General features: G+C 32.9%; 1 protein-coding gene across 1 annotated transcript in view; it reads right to left on the bottom strand.

The window, feature by feature from the left end:
- Positions 1-25,368, bottom strand: part of TFAP2D (transcription factor AP-2 delta) — an 82,186-nt gene that overhangs the window by 20,218 nt on the left and 36,600 nt on the right. Inside the window, exons 6-7 of the mRNA XM_074190175.1 lie at positions 19,244-19,385; positions 8,574-8,687 (exon numbers count right to left, since the gene is read on the bottom strand). Of these exons, the coding sequence (XP_074046276.1) occupies positions 8,574-8,687; positions 19,244-19,385 (256 nt within the window). The remainder of the gene's footprint in view (positions 1-8,573; positions 8,688-19,243; positions 19,386-25,368) is intronic.

Raw genomic sequence — 25,368 nt, 5'->3', positions numbered from 1 at the left:
GATGACTTAATTAAAGGGAAATCTTTTCCCCTTTTTAGATGACAAAAACAAAGCCAGAAACATCCTTTATTTAAAAAAAAGAGGAATTGAATACATCAATTAACTGTAGGACACCAGAAGTTGTGTGTGCAGAAGGTTACCGAGTCTAGCTATATCACTTAAAGTGAAAAAAAGGAAGGCATATCTTCAACAATTTCTCATAGTCTATTCTAGCAGCAAACCCGTATAGAAGATCCACTTCTGGTCCTTGATCCCAGAAGACAATTTCCTTATTTGGATACAATTTCCAACTCTGACACTAATCGAATGATCTTGGGTAAGGTGTTCATCAGCACTCATGTGTAGAATAGGAACAATATACCTATGGCCCCAAATTTCTAGGCTTGTTTGTGACAAATAATGGTTTAATGTTCATAAAATGTTTCACAAACTTTATCATTGTTGCTGTTGTTCAGTTATGTCAGTCCTGTCTGAATATTTGTGATCCTATTTGAGAGTTTTCTTGACAAAACTACTGGAGTGGTTTGACATATCATTCTCCAGCTTAATTTACAGATAATGAATTTAGGAAAAGAGAGTTAAGTGACTTGATCAAGGCCCCACAACTAGTAAATATTTGAGATGGAATTCTGACACATGAAGATGAATCTTCCTAATTCCAGTCCCTCTACTGCACCATCTACCTGCACTTGGTGTTGCTTTAAAGTGTTGTAAAAGCTGTTCCAAAATTTTTAGTACAGTTTTAATCTCTAATAATTTACAACTCATTTTAAAAGTAGTTTTGCTCTACTACACATGATTTAATAATAATTTAAGTAAAAGTTTAGTAATTAGCTACTAAAATAGTTTTAATCTCTAGTGGTTTAATATTGGACAAAGACTTTTTGGGATGCTGTATAAATATCAGTTTTAATATACTTTCTGTTAAGGGAAAGAAAACTAAGTTTAGAATTTCCAGCTCTCTCCTTAAGATTACTTTAACTTATATATGTGTATATATATATATATATATATATATATATATATACATATATATATATATATTTGTATATACAAATATATATGTGTTTGTGTATATAAGAATATATATATGTATATATGTTTGTGAATATAAGTTTGTGTATATATGTAGCCATGGGGGGAAGGAAAAAAACATCACTGCAGAGATGGAAAACCTTAGAAGGAAGCAAAGATGGACAATTTTGAAGACAACTCATAGTATTTATTATATAGACTTTCTTGAAAGTTCTATTTCTTGAAATAGAAATTTTTGCTTTATACTGTGAAATTTCATGTTTTGCTGCATGTGTGGTAATATTTTATTTCTTATTTTATATTTTAAGTTTAAAAAATTTAAAAAATGAAAAAAAGAAAGTCCAAAGGAGGAAAAAAAGCTTGCTTTATTCATTTTACTAGCTAATTCTAAATACATATATTTGGAAGAAATCTCAGAAACCATTCAATCTAGCACTTTCATTTTATAGAAGAGGAAACTGAGGCCCACAGAAGTTTGGCAATTTTCAAAAGATCACAGTGTTGAAGAAAAGATTTGAACTCAGGTCATCTAACTCCAGGGTCAAGTGCTTTTCTCTTTACCCCCCTGCCTTCTACTTAGTATTATATGGTCTGTGCCTCAAAGAGAGAAGAGAGAATATGGGTTGTAACAATAATAGCTCCCATGTGTACTGAAATGAAAAGTTTGCAAAGTACTTTGCCTATATCATCTTATTTGATTTTTCAAACAATTCTGTGAAGTTGAATGTTATTACTATTATCCTCATTTTTCAGATGAGGAACCTGAAGCTCAGTAAGATCAAGTAATCTTCAAGTGTTTCCTAGCTTGTCAGGTTCTAATGCAACATTTGAATTCAGTCTTTCCAAGATTCCATTCCAAATACTCTGTCCTTTTCATCATGTGGTTTCTCAGTAAACAACTAGGCAGGAAACTGGAGAAGAATGGAGCGAGTAGTGGTAGAATAATTGTGATGATTTTATGGAATTTATTATATTCAGAAGAAAAAGATTGTGTATTCTTTTTGTGTATCTCTTATAATTTTGGCATTCCAGTATTCTCTTTATCTAATGTGTACAATTGTTTCTGAAATTTTGGAGCCTGTGATATTTTCTGCATATTTCAATCCAGTCAGTTTCCTTTTGGAATGATGTGATCTGCTGCATTTTGGAGAGCAATATGTATTTTCTGACTATGCTCAGCAAATTATAAATAATGAATATCTGTTTCATGTCATTTTGATTGAGAAAAGCAGCTTTTTGTGTTATCTATGGATCATCAGGGGTTCACTGTGATACATGTCATTTCCATTAGCACCCTGTGTTGGCAACTGGTAAGTCCAACTGGAAGTAATATTGGTGGCTTGTCAGACCTAATCTTTCTTAAGCTGAGAAACCATGGGGTGTAGTGATCTAAGCCCTGAATTTGTAATTAAAATATCTGGGTTGTTATGTTGGTAGTATCACTGACTAGCTTCTTGGAAGGAATGACAGAAGGAAACAAATATTTATTAAATACCTATTATTTATCAGGTATTGTGCTAAATGATTTACAAATTCTATCTCACTTGATTCTCCCTGTGACATAGGTATTAATATTATTATTAATTATTCTTATTTTCTGGTTGAGGAAATGGAGACAGAGAGAAATTAAGTAACTTACACAGCTGATGTGTCAAAATCATATTTAACTGAGGTTTTCCTAATTCTAGGTCCAAAGTACCATCCCCTATACCACTTACTTGTATGGCTTTAGGAGGAAAAAAATGGGAATAATGATATTATTCCTGGTAATAAGATAGGAAAAAGTCCAAGGTTTGGAGGCAGAGAAATTGGATTCAAATCTTGGATCTAATACTTGAATAACTCTGAGTTTGCCCAGTGCCTTCAACTCTCTGGGACTCAGTTTCCTTAGATATGAAATGAGGGAAGGAGGGAGGTGAACAGCTAAGATTCCTTCTACCTCTAAGTCTGTGATGTTATGAGTTTATCACAACTCAAGGTGGTTGTGATGATCTAATAAGATAATTTGTGCAAAGTGATTTACAAACATTAAGCTTTCTATAAATGTTATTAGGTCTCCTAGCTATATCATATCAAAATCATTAATATTGCATCTACTATTTATTATTACAGTGAATCAGTATAATACAGTGGGAAAAGAGACAGTTTCAAACCTAGGAAGACAAAGATTCAGGTCCTATTTCTGACACCTACTGTCTCTAAGACCTTAGCCAAGTCACTTCTATGACTAAGACAACTGCCAGAATAGTTGACAGACTGCTTGGGTAGAGGGATGGGGAATTTTCCATGTCAATGAATTCAAAGATCCAGTTCCTATCTTCTATACTATTACATTATATAAATAGCATCTATTATTATATTATTATATATCTGGTGTTTGTATGTATGCATGTCTATGTGTGCATGTGTGAAAAGAGAGAACTAGAGAAACAGAATGGAATAAAAAAATTAGCTTCACAGTCAGGAAAGCGTGGGTTCAAGTCCTGGCTATGAATCAGGGCAAGGCACTTAAAATTTCCCTCAGTCTTTTTCCTGATCAGTGCAATGAAAGGTTTAGACTTAGATCCAAGGTCCACTCAGGTCCCTTCAAGCTCTAGATCTATGATTACCTACCAGTGCACACTAATCACTACTCTGAAACATTCAATTGTAAGAAGTTTCCTTGTCTAGGACTTCCTTACACCAATAAAGTTACAGTTCCATTTATTTCCTATCCTTCCTTATTCCATTGCAATGTTACTATTATGACTACTAAACTCTTTTCACTTTAAAGTCATTCAAAATACAGGCCTTTCTGATTTGAAAAATGTTTTAGGAAAACAAATCTAGGGCATCTAGGTAATGCAGTGGCAAGAGTATTGAGTCTGGAATAAGGAAGACCTGAGTTCAAGTTTGACTTAGATATTTATTAGTTGTGTGATTCTGGACAAGTCACTTAGCCTTGTTTGGTCTCATTTTCTCATTTGAAAAACGAGTTGGAGAAGGAAATGTCAATCTAGTCCAGTATTTTTGCCAAGGAAACCCCAAATGGGGTCATGAAGGTCATACATGAATGAAAAACAACTCAACAACAAAGCAAATCCAAATGAAGACTGATACAGTGGAAAGTGATCTGCTTTTGACTCTGTCACTATCAATGTGATCTTGGACAGGTCATATCTTCTATGAGCTTCAGTTTATTTATCTAAAACATGGGACTTGTTGGACTTAATGATCTCTAAGGACCCTTCAGTTCTGAATCTATAACCCTAAAAACTACTTCTAGGCCTCTGCAATCAAAATGAAGGAGCAATTACTAGAAAATTCATCTGAGTTGCTACTTCTTGAATGAAGGACAAGCTCAGGTTCATTTCATTTAAGTTCTCTTTCCACTGAGCTTTCCATTCTTCTTTCTTCCTATATTCTAAGAAAATCCACAGATAAAATAGACTTGGAAAAATGAGATTATTATTATTATTATTATTATTAGATTACTGAGCTAAGACACAATAATAAAAACTGTTTCTAACTCTTAACCCTCATGAACTTATTTTATTAAAAAAATTGATAGTATATGCTGTGTTGTTGTTTAGTCATGTCTGACACTCTGTCACCCCATTTGAGGTTTTCTTTACAAGATACTGGAGTTTTTGTCATTTCTTCCACTGAGTCTTCCTGAATCCAGGCCTGGCATTCCACTTACTGTGCCAACTAGCTGCCCTCTTTGACTAAATTATTAACAACACATGAACCTTAGGATATATCCTTTTTATACTATTGTTCAAAGTAGAAAGAATTTCAGTGCTAAAGATTTTTAAAAGCATAGAATTGTCACCTAAAATAATGACATTTTATCACCTGGAAATTTCCTTGAACCTAGAAATCAAGGAATATCATGGGAGACAGGAGGTGGCATCTGATTTGTGATTACATTGGTAAAGATTGCTCACAGAGTAGATGACTTCCTTTATTAAAGAAGATTAGTGCCAAAAACCTGAGGCCTACATCTATAATCCCTGCTGCCAGGGAGACTGACATTGGTAGATATCTTGTGGCCAAGCATTGTGGGCTGCAGTGCACTTTGTCAATTGAATATTTGGCATTAAATTTAGCCTGAAGGGTCAGAGGTAATGTGGTAGGGGGAGAGAAGGAAGGATCTTGTAGTCCAAGGAGGGGTGAACAGATCCAGGCCAGAAATGGAGCAAGTCAAAGTTTCTCTACTAATAATTAAGGGCATGTGATCATAGGTAATCTGTGTATTTTCAACCTGGATGAGAAAGGGAGAACAAATCATGCTTAAAAAAGAAAAAAAAAGAAGGAAAATGAAAAAAGAAGTCTAATACCTGCTTTTTTCACATGGAGTCTTAGAGAGTTGTCTGGGGGTGCTGAGGTTAGGTAAATAATTCAAGTTCACATGGTCAGAATGTGTCAAAGGGAGAACTTGACCAACTCTCTATGCTTATGCCACTTATCTCTTTATTGGAGTATTTTTTTCAGGGGACATATTATAAGGAAAAGAACAAAATGTCCAATAAAGAGTGATACTATAGACCAATTAGCAGATCAAGAAATGCCCTGTCAGATCTATGAAAAGGGAAGAAATTTATGATCAAACAAAAAATAGAATATATTATAAATTATAAAATAGATGATTTTTGAATATATTAAATTAAAAAGGTTTTAAACTAATAAAACCAATGCCATCAAGATTAAAAGAAAAACAGAGGTGGGAAACAATTTTCACAGCTACAGGTTCTGATAAAAGTCTCATTTCTAATATATATATAGAGAGAATTGTCAAATTTACCAATTGAAAAATGGTTAAAGGATACAAACAGGCAGTTTTCAAATGATGCAATTAAAACCATATATGAAAAAATGTTCCAAACCATTATCGACTAGAGAAATGCAAATTAAAACAACTATGAGATACCACCTCACACCTAAAATGACAAAAATGAAAAAATGACAAAAGGGGAAAATGGTCAATGTTGGAGAGATTGTGGGAAGAATGGGACATTATTACACTGCTGGAGGAGTTGTAACCTAATATGATCATTTTGGGGTACAATATGGAAGTCTGTCCAAAGAGCAATACCAATACAAAAGAAATAATTTAAAAAATGAGATAAGTTCTGCTGTTAAAAAATATTTATAGCAACTCTTTTTGTAGTGGCAAAGAATTAGAAATAGAGGGGATGCCCATCAATTGGGGAATGGTTGAAGAACTTAGAGTATAATGTCATGGAATGTTATTGCTTTATAAGAAACTATGAATGTTCAGATTTAACAAATATTACCAGACTGTTTGCCTCTGAGGAGAGGGGAGTGGGAAGGGAGGGTGGTAGAAAAACTTTTGTAAGCAGATGAATATTGGAAAACTTTCATATCATGTAATTGAAAAAATAAAATATCATTCAAAAAAAAGAATGAAAATTTCATTTCGAGTAACAGATCCCTAGGATGGACCTATACTGAACAAGATGTTGCAGTGTTCAACTAATCAGTTATTCTTTTCAAGAACTCCCTAATTCAACATGACAAAATGTTGTTCATTGTTTCATGATAGCATTATAGTGCAGAATATTGAAGGAACTCAATCTTCTACCTGGAAGCAGTGGAGACAAACATGTGACACTTGGCTTCTAAATCATGCACTGCTCAGCAGGGTCATATTTGTATGCATGACTCTACAGTTGAATTTCAAAGTTCCTCCAGCATACTTTTGAACAGAAATTTGTAAGTTATAATATTTGAAAAATGACTATCAAAGATGTGCAAGCAAAATGGATATCCAGCTTGAATTTCAATTAGCCTAAATATAGTTAATGGTTATTTGTGACTCCTCCAGGTATCTTAAAATCAACCCAAATTTTGGGCAATGGAGACAGAAATAGTTTTATAGTCAGAGACTGTGGGTTCAAATACAGGCTTTGCCACTTATCAGAGGTGTGTTATCCCTATAAGATATTTAACCTTCCTGGGTCTCAGTATTTTTTAATTTGTAAAATGATGAAATTGGATTACCGAATTTCTAAACCTCCTTCAAGTTCTTAATCTGTTATCTCATGAATATTCATCACTGGTGTTTATCTAATAAGTTATTAAAACTAACAACATTCATTGTTTCTATCTTCTCTTGATTTCTTGACAGAATTAAAAAAAAATTAATTTCAGTCCGTAGGGCTAAATTTCACAATCTAACAAAAATCACAATAAGCATGATCAACTCTGTGACACATTAGAAAATGATAATAATAATAATAGTTCTGATTTGGTTATGTAGTACTTTAAAGCATATAAAATACTTTTTTCCACAACCCTTTTCAGGTAGTGAAAACAACATTGTTTCAATTTTATAAGGGAAGAAAATGAAATTCAGAGAGGGTAAATGAATTCTACTAGATAACAGAGCTAGTAAATGATAGAGCTGAACTTGAACTCTGATCTCCTGAAACCAAAGTTGGTGCTCATTCAATTAAATCTTATCTCCTCTTATGGAAGATTCTAACTTATTGTTCCATCTGCATAACATTGTTTGGTATGGGGAAATTATGTCCTAATATCTTTTTCATTTTACAAAATGAGAAACATTGCTCACTTACTTCATAGATTACTAAGCAGGATGGAAAGCTCTCCTGACAAAATTGTTATATCTTCACCAGTAATTTTATCAAAAGATAATTTTTAATATCTTGATGGAGCAGCTCTTTTTTTCAGTTGATGAGAACCATTATAATATTAGATTTGTTAATCTTGAAAATTTCCTTAAAAAATCAAGATCAACACTGGCTTATGAAACTGGTAATCACCCAAACTGATCAGTGGGGGGGGGGGGAGGGAAGAGAATTCTATTTTATTTTACCATATAAATTTTAACACAAATAAATTAAAATTTCCCCAGTTAACCACATCAGAATCTATAAAGTCTAACTACCAGGAAATTCTTCTTGGTGTTTAAGCTAATACCCTCTTATACATCCATTACCTCTGATGCATGATACATAAATGTATCATAGGTATTTATGATCATACCAATAGTGAGGGTATTCTTGGAGCCTTAGGGTCTTAAATATTCTATAAGACTATGACTTAAGTCAGAGCTACTCTGTTTTATCATTCCTCAACAACATCCCTAATAACAACAAAATGGAGAAAGTTTATTTAAATGATCTGAGTACATGAATAGAAAAGTGTTAAGTGCTCTTTGAAATTTTTTCTTTGAAATTTTTACATTAACTTTCATGAACATCATCATCATTGAGTATGCTGAGGTCCAGAATGTAGTGATTTTCACTTTTCCATTTAAAACATAGTATAATATTAGTTAGGATCCCATTTTAATCTTTGACATATGGAAATTTTTAAATGTAGCTTTTGTGTCAATAAACAAATGATATATCCAAAAACAAAGTACTTAGTGAAATAGAATCATCTAGTTTTATCAGAAGATAATTTTATGATTTAGTAAGAAACAATTAACAATCTAGAAAAACATCTATAGAATATCTAACTGTGCCCGCATTGTCACTCCAATGGAAAAGAAAACACAATCATACCTGAAGTGTGTTAAATGTCTCTGGATATCGAGGTCTAATATTGGAGTAGGTCTGGATGATCCAAGTGGTGATCTATCTTGGCTCAAAAGATCCTGGAATTCTTTACAAATTTGTCTAAAACAAAAAGACCATTTGGAAATTAGACCCCAGTGACAGAGTTTTAATTTATTGGTCTGAGTCCAAGTGATTTCCATCACATTAATTCTATGAATTCTTTGATTTTCATAAATATGCTATCACATGTTGGTCAATGGAATATAAGTATAAAGCTGGGTCTCTCTAGCATATGAAGAACTAATTCCAATTTTTTCCAAAAATAAAATCATTGCTATATTGACATTGGATCTACAACAAATCTGGACTGTGTCTATGAACTATAAATCTTGTTCTTTAGTCTCATGGCTAATTTGACTTATGACTATGACAATAAGTTATAATAATTAGGTCTAGAAAACTACCAGACTCTGTTACCCCAAACACTTGAAGATTACCAAAATATATGGATTTGTGAACTATGGTACAATTAACAGTTTTGCCAGCTATGACCAATACTGTCAAAAGTGAATGACAATTGAATCACTGTTAGCAAGTGTTGCTATGATGATCTGGATATTACTATGAATTAAACTCATTATTTTAAAGTGAAACAATATCTTTATTCATATATCAAGGAGCTGACCAGTTATTGAGCATTATTAAATGCAAATTTTTCTTGTGAGGTTAGAAAAAAATTACATTCTTTAAAATTACCATTTCCTTGAAGAAATTTTGCAATGTTCTTAACAGATTAAAAAACCCCTCAATATAATCAGTACTTTTGCATACTTTATATAGTCAGGGATAGCATTTCAATTTTCACTTCAGTTCCCTTGAGGGGCAGTTGTTGTGGTGGTAGATACAAAGAGGAGAAATGGAAAAATTAGTCCTTATCTAATGTAAAGGAAGTGAAATTTCATCCTTGAAAATTTTTTCCCTTGCCACATGTCTGATTAGCATGTTTCCTTTTCATTTCTAAATTCATCCTTCTTAGAAAAAGAAATAATTATTTTCCCTGGTAAATCCCAATTTTAAATTAAGTCCCTACTTTGTTACTATTTAAAGGTTGAATGTAAGCCCAATATCTTGGAATATTTTAGATTTTTAAAAAAATTTCTAAGTGGTTCATATGTGTTGATTCATTCAGTTAAATGATTATTTCATGTCCTTAAACCTTTGGCCAAAAAGAATTAGACTCCGAGCAACAGAGAAATGTTGTTAAAATGAAAAACCTGACCCTCAGAACTTATGCTATCATCTCTTAGGCAAACAACCAGAAGACCAACAGTACCCCACTCTTGATGCTGAAAAATGTCATAAAGACAAGTGGACATTTTATAACCTAGTAATACAAACCTTCAATCAAATTCCTTTTTTTTCCTTATTTTAATCTGTACACCTTTCTTTCTTTCTTTCTTTCTTTCTTTCTTTCTTTCTTTCTTTCTTTCTTTCTTTCTTTCTTTCTTTCTTTCTAAGGCAATGGGGTTAAGTGGCTTGCCCAAGGCCACACAGCTAGGTAATTATTAAGTGTCTGAGACCAGATTTGAACCCAGGTACTCCTGACTCCAAAGTCGGTGCTTTATCCACTACACCACCTAGCCACCCCCTGTACACTTTTTTTAAGTTCACATTTTATTGCCTTCAGATTTGAAGGTGTTTCACAAAGGGAATATTTCAGAATAACCATATCAAGAGATCCCCTCAGCTTATAACTCTAAGCCATGATACACAAAAAGTTGAAATGTGCTACTTGATGTAATCATTTCAGACTCTTTATGAATCCATTTGGGTTTTTTTTGTTTGTTTTTGGCAAAAATACTGGCGTGGTTTACATTTCACTTCTCCAGTTTATTTTTGAGAAACTGAGACAAACAGGGTTAAGTAACTTGCCCAGGGTAACACAACTAACATAACTATGACCCCACATTTGTTGGGGTCAAATCTGAACTTATGTCTCTCTGACTCTAGGCTGGGTACTCTATCTACTTTCTCACCTAGATCCTACTTTTAATGCTTTATTCTGATACTTAGTCTATTCAATTATGTTCTTTTCTTTCCTTGACTATACAACTCCCTTAGCAAGCTATCATTGCTAATTAGGAAAATTTGTAATGCTATCAGATTTATTTTTACATTATGTGAAATCCCCTTTTTTGCTAGATGAAAAATTTCATTGTGAAATATTGTGGATAAAGATGATCTTTGAGGCATGCAAATTTAAATTTTACTGTTTGTAATTCTGTCTTTATACTTTAAAACTTTTCAGGCAAAGTCTTAAGATTATATAACAAGCAGTTTTTGAACTGATTCCTAGCAGATATTTCCATTAAAAATTTAACCTGTTTCTTTGGTCCTTGATACCATGCTGTCATTTAATGAAGGGTCATGAGGATAACTTAATTACTCCACTTTACCTTGCTGTAAGAGCAAAATCAGTGGTCTAAATGAAGTAGAGGTCATTCCTGCCCCTCACACATCATTACATTTTTATACAGTCATAGTCTAAATTGAGGTCTCTTGCAGTTTGGTATACAAATACTTTCTTAGAAGTGTTTTTAGAATTTTTAAAAAAATAACTCAGCTTCTATTTCCCTCCTAAAAATATGTCCTAATTATACCAAAATATTTATTTCATCAACAGCACACTGGAAACAAAATGGAAATACAAGACTAACTGAACAAATCGATGGGTCTTAAATACAATCATATACTTGGCAAAAATAACTGTATAAAACTGAATCTGCTATTCACTGAGGTGAAAAATAAATATGCAATCCAATCTGCTACCAATGCAAATCAGTAGTTGAATCAGCAAGCCAATGAATTTGGGAGATAGTCCTTTAGATTCAAACACACTAGTCTTTCAAATACAGGTGAGATAACTGCTGGAGTTCAAAAACCCCTGAGTTCAATTTTCAGTCTTTGAAGGGAATTTGGAAGCTACTCATGATAGTGTTTCAGTATTTGAGGGACTTCGGAAGCTACTCATAATAGTGTTTCAGAGAACTCATGCTGGGTTTTTGAATATTATGCATTCATTTATTACAAAAATTCATGTTACTTTTACATATTTATAAATTTATTATGTATTTATGCTGATTTTATTAGGTAATTTATGTTGATTATATATATTGAGTGGATGATCTATGACTCTATGACTCTTGAATCTCCTATTTCCCTTCTAGTCAAATTGTGAGTATTCAGATCACATGCTTAATTCCAGGAGAAAACGAAATTTAATTTATAATAGCTTCTTTAAATAAAAGATCTGGGTAATAGCTCCTTTAAATAAAAGATCTGGGTTTACTTAAAAATGAGAGGTGTGAGCTGTTGGTCTAATCCAAGTTTCTTCCATACTAACTTTCAATTTTCCCAACAGTTTTTATTGAAGAGAGAGGTTTTATCCCAATAGCTGGACTCTTTGGGTTTATTAAACAGCAGATTACTATAATCATTTCCTGCTACTGCACCTAGTCTATTCCACAGATCCACCACTCTATTTCTTAGCTAATACCAGAAAGTTTTGATGACTGATGCTTTATAATAAAATTTTAGATCTGTTAGGGCTAAGCCACCTTTTTTTGTACTTTTTTTCATTAAATCCCTGGAGATTCTCAAATTTTTATTTCTCCTATGTATTTACTTACAGTTTTTTCTAACTCATTGAAGTAATTTTTTTGGAATTTTGATTGGTAGGGCACTAAACAAATAGTTTAATTTTGGTAGAATTGTCACTTCTATTATATTTGCTCAGCCTATCCATGAGCAGTTGATATTTGCCCAGTTATTTAAGTCTGATTTTATTTGTGTGAGAAGTGTTTTGCAATTGTTTTCAAAAAGTTTCTGAGTGTTTCTTGACAGGTAGACTCCCAGGTATTGTATATTGTCTGAGGTTACTTTGAATAGGATTTCTCTTTCTCTTTCTGCTGCATCTTGCTAGTCATATATAAAAATGTTGAGGATTTATAAGAGTTTATTTTATATCCTGTGATTTTGCTAAAGTTGCAAATTATTTCTAGTAGTTTTTAGATTATTTTTTGGGATTTTCTAGGTATACCATCATGTCACCTGCAAAGAGTAAGAGCTTTGTCTCTTCCTTCCTTAGTCTAATTTCTTCAATTTCCTTTTTTTCTTTTATTGCTGAAGTTAATATTTTTAATATGATATTGAATAGTAGTGGTGATAGTGGGCATCCTTGTTTCACCTCTGATCTGCCTCTAGCCTATATTCTAAGGAATATTCCATTTATTCCTACATTCTCTAGTGTTTTTAGTATGAATGGGTGCTGTATTTTAGTAAAAAAAAGCTTTTTCAGCATCAATTGATATAATCATATGATTTCTGATAGGTTTGTTATTGATAGCTCACACCCTATACCAAGATAAGATCAAAATGGATACAGGACCTAGACATAAAGACAATATTATAAGCAAACTAGAAAATCAAGGAGTAATTTACCTGTCAGATCTATGGAAAGGAAAGTAGTTTATGACCAAGGAAGAGATGGAGAACATCATTTAAAAAACTAGATAATTTTGATTACATTAAATTAAAAAGCTTTTGCACAGACAAAACCACTATAACCAAGATCAAAATAAATGTAGTAAATTGGAAAACAATCTTTACAACTATTGTTTCTGACAAAGGACTCATCTCTAAAATACACAGAGAACTGAGTCAAATTTTGTAAAAAAAAAAAAAGACAAACCATTGCCCAATAGAAAATGGTTAAATGATATGTAAAGGCAATTTACAGATGAGGAAATCAAAACAATCCATAATCATATTAAAAATTGCTTTAAATCACTAATTATTAGAGAAATGCAAATTAAAACATCTCTGAGGTACCACCTCACACCTCTCAGTCTGGCCAATATGATCAAAAAAGATAATGATCAATGTTGGAAGGGATGTGGGAACTAATACATTGTTGGTGGAGCTGTGAAGTCATCCAACCTTTCTGGAAAGCAATTTGGAATTATACCCAAAGGACAATAAAAATGTGCATACCCTTTGATCCAGTAGTACCACTACTTTGTATATACCCTGAAGAGATGATGAAAAAGGGTAAAAACATCACCTGCACAAAAATGTTCATAGCAGCTCTGTTTGTGGTGGCAAAGAAATGGAACCTGAGGGAATGTCCATCAATGGGGGAATGGCTTAACAAACTGTGGTATGTGTATGTGATAGAACACTATTGCTCTATCAGAAACCAGAAGGGATGGAAATTCAGGGAAGCCTGGAAGGATTTGCACAAACTGATGCTGAGTGAGATGAGCAGAAACAGAAGAACATTGTACATCCTAACAGCCACATGGGAGTAATGATCAACCAGGCACAATTTTGGAGTGTCTGTGATGGAGACTGCCATCTGTAGCCTGAGAAAGAATTGTGGAGTTTGAACAAAGACCAAGGACTATTACCTTTAATTTAAAAAAAAATGTTGTCTTAGTATATAATTCTGCTATATCTCATACTGTATGTTTCTTCCTTAAGGATATGATTGCTCTCTCATCATATTCAACTTAGATCAATCCATACTATGGGAATGATGTAAAGGCTAACAAACTGCCTTCTATGGGAGGTGGGGGGAGGGAAGCAAGATTGGGAGAAAATTGTAAAACTCAAAATAAATAAAATTTTTCTAAAAGAAATGAGAGAAGGAAGGAACCTAGATAAGATTGGGGAATACAAGAAATAAACTATTAAATAGATCTTGGCTAAATAATAGTTAAGAACTTTTCCTGTAACAATATTCAGAAACTTTAGTAACATAAATTTTATTCCAAGTATATAGGCTCAGATTTTATATGTAGAGCTTTATGCCTGAATTTTTTATTATGGTCTACAGGAATTTTGTGTACCTTTTGAATGGGATAAGAAAGGAACTTTACAAAGCCTTCTTCAAACTATGTTATGATGTTCAAATTAGAATTTCCTCTTAAAAATAATCAGAACTGAATTGGTATTAAAGGCCATAAAATTATATGTTCTTTGGGCGGCTAGGTGGAGCAGTGGATAGAGTACCAGCCCTGGAGTCAGGAGTACCTGAGTTCAAATCTGGCCTCAGATAGATAATAATTACCTAGCTGTGTGGCTTTGGGCAAGCCATTTAATTCCATTTGCCTTGCAAAAACCTTAAAAAAATATATATGTTCTTGTATATTTAAGTAAAACAAAGCTTACTACACTATATTTGAAAACTGAGGTCATTTAATAGGGCCCAAGAAATATAATATATATATATGTTTATATATATATATATATATGTGCATATATATATATATATATATATATCATTATCTACTGTTAGACATCTCTATCTTGAATGAACTCACCCTGAACATCTTTGCCAATTTCTTAAGACCATCCTTTTCAAAATCTACCTGTCCTACAATGACTTTCTTATCAGTCTTAATAGATTCAATGACTCTTTATGATCAAGTTTTCATCTTCAAAATATTTAGATCTTTCTAAATTTAGTTCTTTCTAAATAGAGACTACTCTAGCACTTAGCACTTTATTGACCCTAAAAAAAATGTTAAATGATAATCACAAAAAAAATCTGTTGACTCTGGAGCTGTTTCCTTGACTAATAATCTTTATTTTAATGGATAACATGAGATAATATAATATATATACAATAATATGTAAATCTAGTCCCTTTCTGCTCCATACATACATAAATATTGATATTTGTGTATATGCATATATATTTTAAATATGCCATATGTATATGCATGTATATTTCACATATGCCATACACAGGTATCTAATAACTTAATTTTACCATTTCCTCTTCTCTTTATGACTTCTACAACAAATACATTTCCTTACATCCTACATTCACCAAATTTACTTGTATAATTTGACATAAACTTTTGTAATGATATGATGGGTCATGATGCTAAAAATTCAATATTAAGTTATCATGAAAGTTCATCTGGAACTTAAAATATGACAAAAACTATTGACCTATTGACTTATGAAATAGAAATCTCAGAATTCCTAGGACTAGACAAATTCATGGAGGGCTTTATAATTAGCAAAATTCTACTGCTTAAAGTTCTTTGTTTTTCAGTTTAATTCAGCTGTTGAAAAGGGATTTATATATGCATCAATGCAATGATGAAATCTGGTATACAGTCAATTAACTGTACTTCAAGTATATGTAAGCCATTTGAACCTGGAACCTTAACTAGTTGATTGTGATGCAGACCTATAATCGCAAACATTTAGATATTGTTCTTGGGTTCTGGAACTATCCTAGCCGTGAAATATAAAATCAGGGAGTATTTCTTTCATCTTGGGTTCATCATAATTTCTCACTGTTTTTTCTGATTAACCTTGAAATTTTGAGCAAGTCTAGGTAGTAAATCACTTTTATGTTCTGATCAACTCCAAGGTGATGCATTAAGGAATACCTTCTGTACTTCTAGCTTGGGGAAGATAGGAAGAGGTATATATATATTTTTTAAATGAGAAAAGGAATTAAAGCAAGGGGTGGTGGTGTTATACAATATTCAAACAATTTAATGGATATTTGCTAAGAAATAGTTTAGGTCATTTCCTTTAGTACATTTTCAGAAGCTTTAACAACAATAATTTTTTCCCAAGTGTATGACAAGATATCATATCTTCTTTCCTCCTGTCTGTCTTTTCTTGTCTCTTTTTCTTTTCTCAGTGCCAACCAGACTGTTCCTATTTCCCTTTGCTTGTATGACATTTAACATTTTGAGAGACACAATTTCTAGGTAATTAATCATTTTATTAATAACACTAGCATATTACCAATAAATGGGTCAGTGACACTCTCAAATGCCAAAGACCCCTCATGAAACCTATTTAAAACTTAAGTGCTTGAAAGGATTGGTGTTTCTGAGGTCAGTAATTGACTCTGATTGGTGAAAGAGAAGAGATACTATAATGAGGAATGGATCCATTCTAATGAGTAGCTAGGAGATATAATTTTAATCATGTCATTTACTTCCAAATCACCATAGCCTGGGGAAATCTAGTCAAAGAATCTATATTCCCTACCCATGCCTGATCAGAAGACAATAGGCTGGAATTTCATCTTAGATTAAATTCCTTATAAACTTGGGTGGGTTAGCAATACATAGATTGAAATGAATGTTAATCCTATCCACTATCATCAGTCCTGTCCTTCAGAGACTGGAGCCTTGAAATGATGACTCAGAAAAAAGGGGAACTCTGGATCTCTCTAAATCATTGGTTATTCATCATCATTTCTCTCACTCCCTGTCCTAATCTTCTATCTCTTGGCCCCTGTTTTCTCTTTGCTTCTCTGAGATGAAATGGCAGTTTGGTTAGATGAAAATTGTCTTCCATTGACCTAACTTATATGGTACAATCAACAATAGATCCTCTATCGAAACAACACCATGCCTATAAATATCACATATATCATTCAGGGGAGTGAGAAAACACACAGCTTGAATGCAAGAATCCTTGACTCAGATGCTGACTCTGTTATTTATGGAATTTACAGAAGCTAGTTAAGCATTGTGGACCTCTGTTTTCTCAATAAGAAAATGAGGGAATTGGACCAGGTGTACACTTTAAAAAATGTATCCTTACTCTGGAGTTTAAATGCAGACTAAAATTTACTATCTTCAATTTTCAAACATTATCTTACATATTATATTATTTTTCTCTCTGTTTTCCCATTTTGATTTGATTTCTTCTTTCACAACATGATTAATATGAATCTATGTTTAGCATGGTTATATATATTTTATATATATATATATATATATTGTCAGATGGTTTTCTGTTAGGGGGAGGGGTAAGGGAAGAGAGAAAGGAAAAAATGTAACACTCAAAACTTTGCAAAAAATTGATTATTGATAACTATTTATTTTTCCAACTTTATACAATGGTAGTTGTAAAGGAGATGCTATATATATAGTATCTCCTTTAAAAAGACTTTGAGTTTCTTTTCTCCTATGGATGGTGGTCAGGGTCACCCTTATAACTGTTCTAGCTATTTAAAATATTATTTGAGAAAGAGATGCAATTCTATTTGAGGGTCAATATTTTCATCTATATCACAGACTCAAATTATTTTAAGTGAGTTACAACATTCATATTCAAAAGCAAAGTAATACCTTATATAAATAGTATGTATACATTAGCAGTTGTTAAGCAACATTAATTTTTTCATTTTCCCTCTTTCATTTTATACTAGAGAAACTCATTTGTAAATCATAATTTAGTCATAGTGAGGCAGATGTAAAGTTGGAAATTAGTTTGAATGTTATTGCATGCCTATAGATGGCACCATCATATTTCAAAATGGCAAGAGGAGAACCAGAAGAGGATGACAAGAAGAGGACATTTAATATCTTTACATCTTCTTATACTCTAAATGGCAATAACTTTCTTGGTTCTCCCAATTTATCACTAAATGAAATTTTCACTCCTAAGAACATTTACTGTCATAATATTTTTCATTCTAAACTGAAAAGGGGAGTCAAATTACAATAGCTTGCCTTAGTATAACACTTTCTCTTCCAAGTGTTTTCATATCTATTAATCCTTTTTTGAGATTGATAGAATAGTTATATTATTATTATTATTATTATTTTATTATCTATTATTTTACAGGTAAAGAAATAGAGGTCTATATCAATTATGCATCTTGTCCAAGTCACATAATTAGTGGCAATACTGCTAATCCTATTCCCTCTACTAATTCCCTCTATCTTACCCTAACTATATCTTGCTAATAACAGCAGCTAGTTTATAATGTTTGAAAGTTTGAAAGAGCTTTACACATATCATCTCATTTTATCCCTCACAATGCCACTGAGATACTGATGCCATGATGATCTTCATTTTGTAGATGGGAATACTAAAGCAGAGAGATGTTAAATGACTTACCCAGGCACACACAGCTAGAAAGTAACTGAAACCGGATTCAACTAAGATTTTCCTGAATTCAGATCTAGCACTCTAGCCAATGTGCCAGCTAGCTACCTAGTTGTTTGTACCTTATCTCCCTGATTAGATTGGAAGCTCCTTGAAAGCTTTGACTTTTTAAAATATTTCCTCTGTTTACCATTGTTTTCAGCATATAGCTGGTAGTTAATAAATTTTTGTTGACTTGACTTCCAGTATGGTGCTCTTTATATTTTACCACAATGTCTCTGGGTCCTGGTCACCTTCAAAAATCTTTGTAAATTATATTAATAATTCTCATTATAGATCATAATATCATATCAATATTTATTAAAGAGTGACTCTGGCTGAATCATATAGTAAACATTGGCATAATTATCAAATTTAAGTTCTCCTAAAATCCCTTTTTTCTATGCTTCCTGCATGCTTAGGGACCATCTTTCCTGAAACTTCCATCAATCATGACAGTAGTTACACAGTTCACTGAAAGTAGTTAATAACACTGTTATATTGTCTGTTGTCATGGGGTCATTTTTTCCTTTCATCTTTCCTGTCTTTTATAGATGAATGACACTTTTCAGATTCTGCTTGATCCCACAATGATCTTTTTCAAAGTAGTTGATGTGTTCCTGGTGTATTTTCCCTCATTCAAATATACTAAAATACTGACTATGAAAATTCCAGGTGACTCTCCCCGTTCAACTTACTTTGTAGCTAGAATCATCTTTTTCCTTGCTGTCTGTTCTTTCTGTTCCATATGCTGTCTGGCAAGATGTTCCCCTACTGCCTTGGCTGGAAACTCTGTTTCACAAGTGTAGCCAAAATCCCGAGCCAAATGTAAAGCTTCTCCTGTTAACGGAAAAAAAAATCAATCCATATAAATTCTCAACAGAAGTATCATATATATATATATATATATATATATATATATATATATATATATATATATATACACATTTAAAAATATCATGTATCTTGAGGTATGCCTAAGTGAGCATTCTTCCATTCGTTCCCATAAATCTTTTATGGGAAGGAAGAAAGATTATATTATCTTTTGGAAACCTATAAATTGATATTAATAATAATAGCTAGCATTTACAGGATACTTGCTAATGTCCTAAGCACTTTATAATTCTTTTCTCCTTTGGTCCTACCAACAACCCCAGTAAATAGTTGCTATTGTTATTCTAGCCTTAAAAAGGAGGAAACTGAGCTACTAAGTGTCTGAGACTGGATTTGAACTTGGATCTTTCTGATTTCAGGTTCAGAGTTCTATCCATCACACAATCTAGTTCTCTTATTTGCCTAATTACACAGTAAGGTTATAAAAGAACCAAGAACAGAAGTCAAAATTCTCATCTTCCCAAAGAAAGTTCTAATCTCTGTACCAGATTACTTTTCTGATATACTCAGAAGTTCAGCACATGAATACCTTGTGAAAAGAGCCTATGAATTTGTTCCTTTACTTACATTCCATTTATTCCATTTACATTCCTTACCTTCCTCCTGGTCTCCCAAATAGTTAATTTTTCCAAATGATATTAACACATAGCCTATTAATGATTTTCGATAAATGTACCAAAGAATTTATGAAAGTATTTGGTGTATTTTGGAAAGAACAGTAAGTGAAATTATTTTCAGTATGAAGATATTACTTTGTTAAAGAAAGAATATGTATTAATGATAATATGGGTATAAGCATGCATATATGAATATTGTTTTCCTTTCAAAAAGTTTCAGTGAATTATGAAAGCTTTTATAGAATTCATTATAAACCTTCTAATGTAATAAAAATATAAAACTTTTTAAAAATGAAAGGAATGAAATGTAAAAAAAGATACAACATGATTATAAGGAAACTCTACTAGAAGATAGAGATCATGTTTATAAGATATGATCAAATGAACAATTTTCTGATAATGTAAGTTGAATAATCACTAACCAGTGTCTACTATATATGAGGCACAGTATTTGGTATACTCAGATGATACAAGTATCACCATCCTTGACCACAAGAAATTCAGTATCTATAAATGCTTGTTGTTAATTGACAACCACATGAAAAATAAACTAATCATGTAATAATAAAAGAATAAGTACAGAGAATTTGGATTAAAAGATTTAGAAAAGAAGATGTCATCACTATGGACTTGTGAGATCTTTATATCATCACATGATCTACCTTGATTATAGTATTAAGAAAAGCAAATAGATACACCAGGATTAACAACCAAATATAATCAACCACCTACAAACAAATCAGTTGTTAGATGACCATCTCATACAATGGATTTTGTTTTTTAATTACTATTTCTTGCCATCAAAAGCAATTGAAACAAAGATTTCAGGGATAAAATAGTGATGATGATGATGATGATGATGATGATGATGATGATGTTTGTCCTTTGTTCTTGAAGATGATCATGACATCAGGGAGGTGATGCCATGACATGCACATGAATTGAATTTGAATGATAGGGTGCTGTGCTAAGTAACCAGCTTCACTTTCTCCTCAGGAGTCATCTGGGTTCAGTTTCTAGACATGGATCACATGACTGGCGATGGTCCTGGATGAGAGGCAATTGGCATTAAATTACTTGCTCAGGGTCACATAGCTAATAAATGTCAAGTGTCTGAGGCCTCATTTGAACTCAGGTCCTCCTGATTCTGGGGCTGGTACTCTAATCACTATGCCCCCTAGCTGCTTAGAAAATACTTAATGATACAAACAGACGACAGAGAAGGTATAGGATAGGAGAAGGAGAGATATTACAGAAGAGTGAATTTTTAAAACAGATGTTGGAATAAACATCATAAGCAAATGAACAACCAAACATATCTCACAATTTCTGATTGAAATGAGTAGTATTTGATCAGTTTCTATGCAGAATGATGAAGTTAATTACAGAAACCACCAAATGAGAAAATAACTTAGGATATAAGAGAGCAGATTTTTCCCTTTAAATGTGCTTGATTATTTCATTTTCTTTTCCAAGCCTTTCTTAATATTTTAAAAATAATTTTCTTAATTTTATCTCAATTAAATATTTTTTCTGCTGTGTATTCAAAATAGCTGTAAGAAATATCAGCATTAAGCTGAATCCTTTATTAATTAATGTATAAATCAAAATGATTTAGTCAGAGGATGTGGATTCAAGACTTGTCTCTAAAACTATCTTGTGAGACTGTCATCACTTCACCTTCCTGAGTTTTAATTTCATAATATATAAAATGGAAATAATCTTCACAAGTCTCTTCTGAGGAAAAAAATTTATAAATTATTATTCTTGCTATATCATATTTGTATCTTGTAAGGCTAATGCCTCCAGAAAAAAAGAAAATTTGTGAACTGGCATTCTCTTTATCATTGTATCAAGAACAATAATCATTCTAGCTTAAATAATATTTTCATTTTGTTCTTAAGTAAGATTTGTTATTTGTATGTGAAATTGCTACCTGAATATGACTCTTTGGGGCAAAACTTGAGGATGAAATTTAAAGCTCCTTATACAAATTCATGTACATTATCATGTACTGACATATAGTGGCTTCAATGTAGCAGAAAGAAATTATTGAATATAAGCAAATAAATGGAATCAAAGAATAGTAAATGGTGCTAATTTGTGAATTCACTAATTGTTTTTTTCATACTGGGAATTAGCAATTTGGGGGGGAGGAGTCAATTAAGGTACAATAACATGACATGGGTCATGGATCTAGATATGAATTTAGGTCCTCCTAACTCCAGGGTTGGTCCTGTATTCAATGCATCATTAGAAGAGCATATATAGATAAGGCACAGGAGAGAGCCTACTTTGAAGATATAATATATTTTTAAAATGGAGTCAATGGGTGAAAAGGAAATGTACTGGGAGAAAGAGAAAGGAGAGGTAGAATAGGTTAAGATATTTCATGTAAAAGAGTCAAGAAATAGTTTTTGCAAAGATATGGAAGGTGGGTAAGGTGAGGGGCAATGAAGGAGCCTTTATTCTCATAGGAAATGGCTCAGAGAGAAAATAACATACATTCTTAATAAAGCATAGAAATCCAGGAGAAAAGGGAGAGAAAGGGGACAGGAGGAGAGGAGGGGGGATGTAGATGACAGAGGAGAGGGTAGATCATGGGAGAGGATTATCAGATATAACACACTTTCTTTTTTACTTTTTGCAAGGTGGTGGGCCTGGGTAGCCTCTCTGGGACCACGGGTCTGGGTGGTTGCTGGGTCTCTGGGGTAGGATGTAGACTTGGAGCCTCCTGACTCCAGGGCTGGTGCTCTGTCTGCTGCACCACACACTTTTAAAGAGGCATAGAGTGAAAAGAGAGAGAACAGCAACTATGGAAAAATATGGAAGTAACTTCTCTGATGGACTTATGATAAAGAATGGGATCCACCCCAGAGACAGAGCTGATGGTATTGGAACACAGACTGAAGCACATTTTTCTTTCTTTCTTTCACTTTATTTCTGGTGAGGTTTTATATTTTTGTGGGGGGGGAGGGTTTACTCTTATTTTAGTAATGTGTAAATAAATAAAAATGTAAATTTAGAAAAGAACAACTTGAGTGAATAAATCATTTTGATTATTATAAATCAATTTAGCTACAAAAGACTTATGAAAGAATATGATCTATTCATTGCATCACCTAGCTGCAGCTGCAGTAGGTCTTTTGGGGTAATAAATAACATATATTTTAGGAAATGTCAACTCCTCAATTTTTTTAAAAGGATGAAATGACAAAATGGAATTATCTATAATAAATTAATACAAGATGTTTAAGTTTTGTGATAAAACTGCCATTTTGACATATTGATTTAAAAATAAATTATCTTCTCTAGAGTCTTGTAACATTGTTTTGGTATTAGAGTATACCTGGTTCAAGAAATAATACAAGGTTACTATCAAGCAAGATTAGAATCTGTTTGTGTTTGTGTGTGTGTGTGTGTGTGTGTGTGTGTGTGTGTGTGTGTGTGTGTGTGTGTGAGAGAGAGAGAGAGAGAGAGAGAGAGAGAGAGAGAGAGAGAAACTATGTGCTAGACAGTGACACAAAACAAGACTACTCTTGTGTGGGGCTGCTAGCTTAATAAAAGCCAAGATGTTTGGCAGTTTCCAAGGAAAAGAGAAAGAAATATAAATGGCAAGCTTATCAAAAACATAAGTCATTGACTAAATTTTTTTCTTGCACTCTCTAAATTTCCAAGTCCTTTCCTAAGCATCCTTGACTAAATTGTCAAACTGATGTTCCTAAAGCCCAGGTCTGATTGTATCATTCTTTCCCCCATTTGAAAAGTTCCTGGGGTTCCTATTATTTCTGGAATCAAAAAGAAAACACTTTGCTTGGCTTTTAAAGCTCTTCCTAACCCTGACCTTTCTTTTTATTTTAATTATATAAATATTTTGTTTTCCAATTTTATGCAATAGTAGTTTCTAGCTATATTTTTTGTAAGGTTTTGAATTTTACAATTTTCCCCCCACCTTCCCTTCCCTCCCCCCATTCTCCCACAGAAGGCAGCCTGATAATCTTTACATTGTTTCCATGCTATACATGTGTTGAGAGAAAAATCACAACCTTGGGGAAAAAATAAAATATTAGAGATAGCAAAATTATATACATACAAAAACTTTTTCTTTAAATTGAAGGCAATTGTCTTTGATCTCTGTTTAAACTCCACAGTTCTTTCTATGGATAAAGATGGTATTCTCCACAGATACCCTAAAATTGTCCCTGATTATTACACTGATAGAATGAGCAAGTTCATTAAGGTTATCATCACCTCTTGTTGCTGTTATAACCCTGACCTTTCTTAACGTTTCAATCATCTTGTACTTTACTCCCCTCCACACACTCATTGAGCTAGCTCTAATGTCCTCCTTGTTCTTGTCTTCATGCATTTTTAGGAGTTGTCTCCATTGTCATGTGTTCTCTCTTCTCATTTCTGCCCACTGATTTCCTTTAAATCCTAGCTAGCAGGGGGTGGCTAGGTGGCACAGAGGAGAAAGCACCAGTGGGGGAGTCAGGAGTACCTGAGTTCAAATTCGGCCTCAGACACTTAATAATTACCTAGCTGTGTGGCTTTGGGCAAGCCACTTAACCCCATTGCCTTGCAAAAAACCTAAAAAAAAAAAATCCCAGCTAACATCCCTGCTATTACAAGAAACTTTTGCCATCTCTCTTAATGCTAATACCTTCCCCATGAGCTTATTTTCAGTCATTCTACATATAGTTTGTTTATATAAAGTTGTTAGTATGCTGCCTCTCCCTTTAGACAATTTCTTTGTATACAAAGAAAGTATATTTTTCTTTTCTTTGTATATTCAGCATTTAACACAACACCTGAAACACACTGTTACTGTTCTTCAGTTGTTTGTGTCTGACTCTTCATGACTTCATTAGGGGTTTTCTGGACAAAGATACTGAACTCCAGCTCATTTTACAGATGAGGAAACTGAGGCAAACAGGGTTCAGTGATTTGCCCAGGATCACACAGCTAGTAAATGTCTGAGACCAGATTTGAACTTAGAAAGATGAGTCTTCTTGACCTCAGGGCTGCCATTCCATTCGCTATGCCAACTATCTGCCCTAATCTAGTAAATTCCTATTGACTGGACATGCCAAGCCGTAGAAATGGTGCTGAATTTGGAATGAGAGATTCCGGATTCAAATTTAAGTTCTGCCATTTAGTATTTATGTGAATTAATATCTCCAGACCTCATTTCTTTATCTATGAAATGAGAGGGTTTGACTACATAGTGCCGAAGATCCAAATCAACTCTAAATGATGATACAATTTAGCCGAGAAAACAAATTGTCCTTATAACTGATGTGGACTTCAAG

The sequence above is a fragment of the Macrotis lagotis genome, chromosome 5 (assembly GCF_037893015.1).
Source record: "Macrotis lagotis isolate mMagLag1 chromosome 5, bilby.v1.9.chrom.fasta, whole genome shotgun sequence".
In the NCBI taxonomy this organism is placed as follows: domain Eukaryota; kingdom Metazoa; phylum Chordata; class Mammalia; order Peramelemorphia; family Peramelidae; genus Macrotis; species Macrotis lagotis.
Note: the sequence above shows the minus strand (reverse complement) of the source record. Positions and strands in the feature narration are given on the sequence as shown.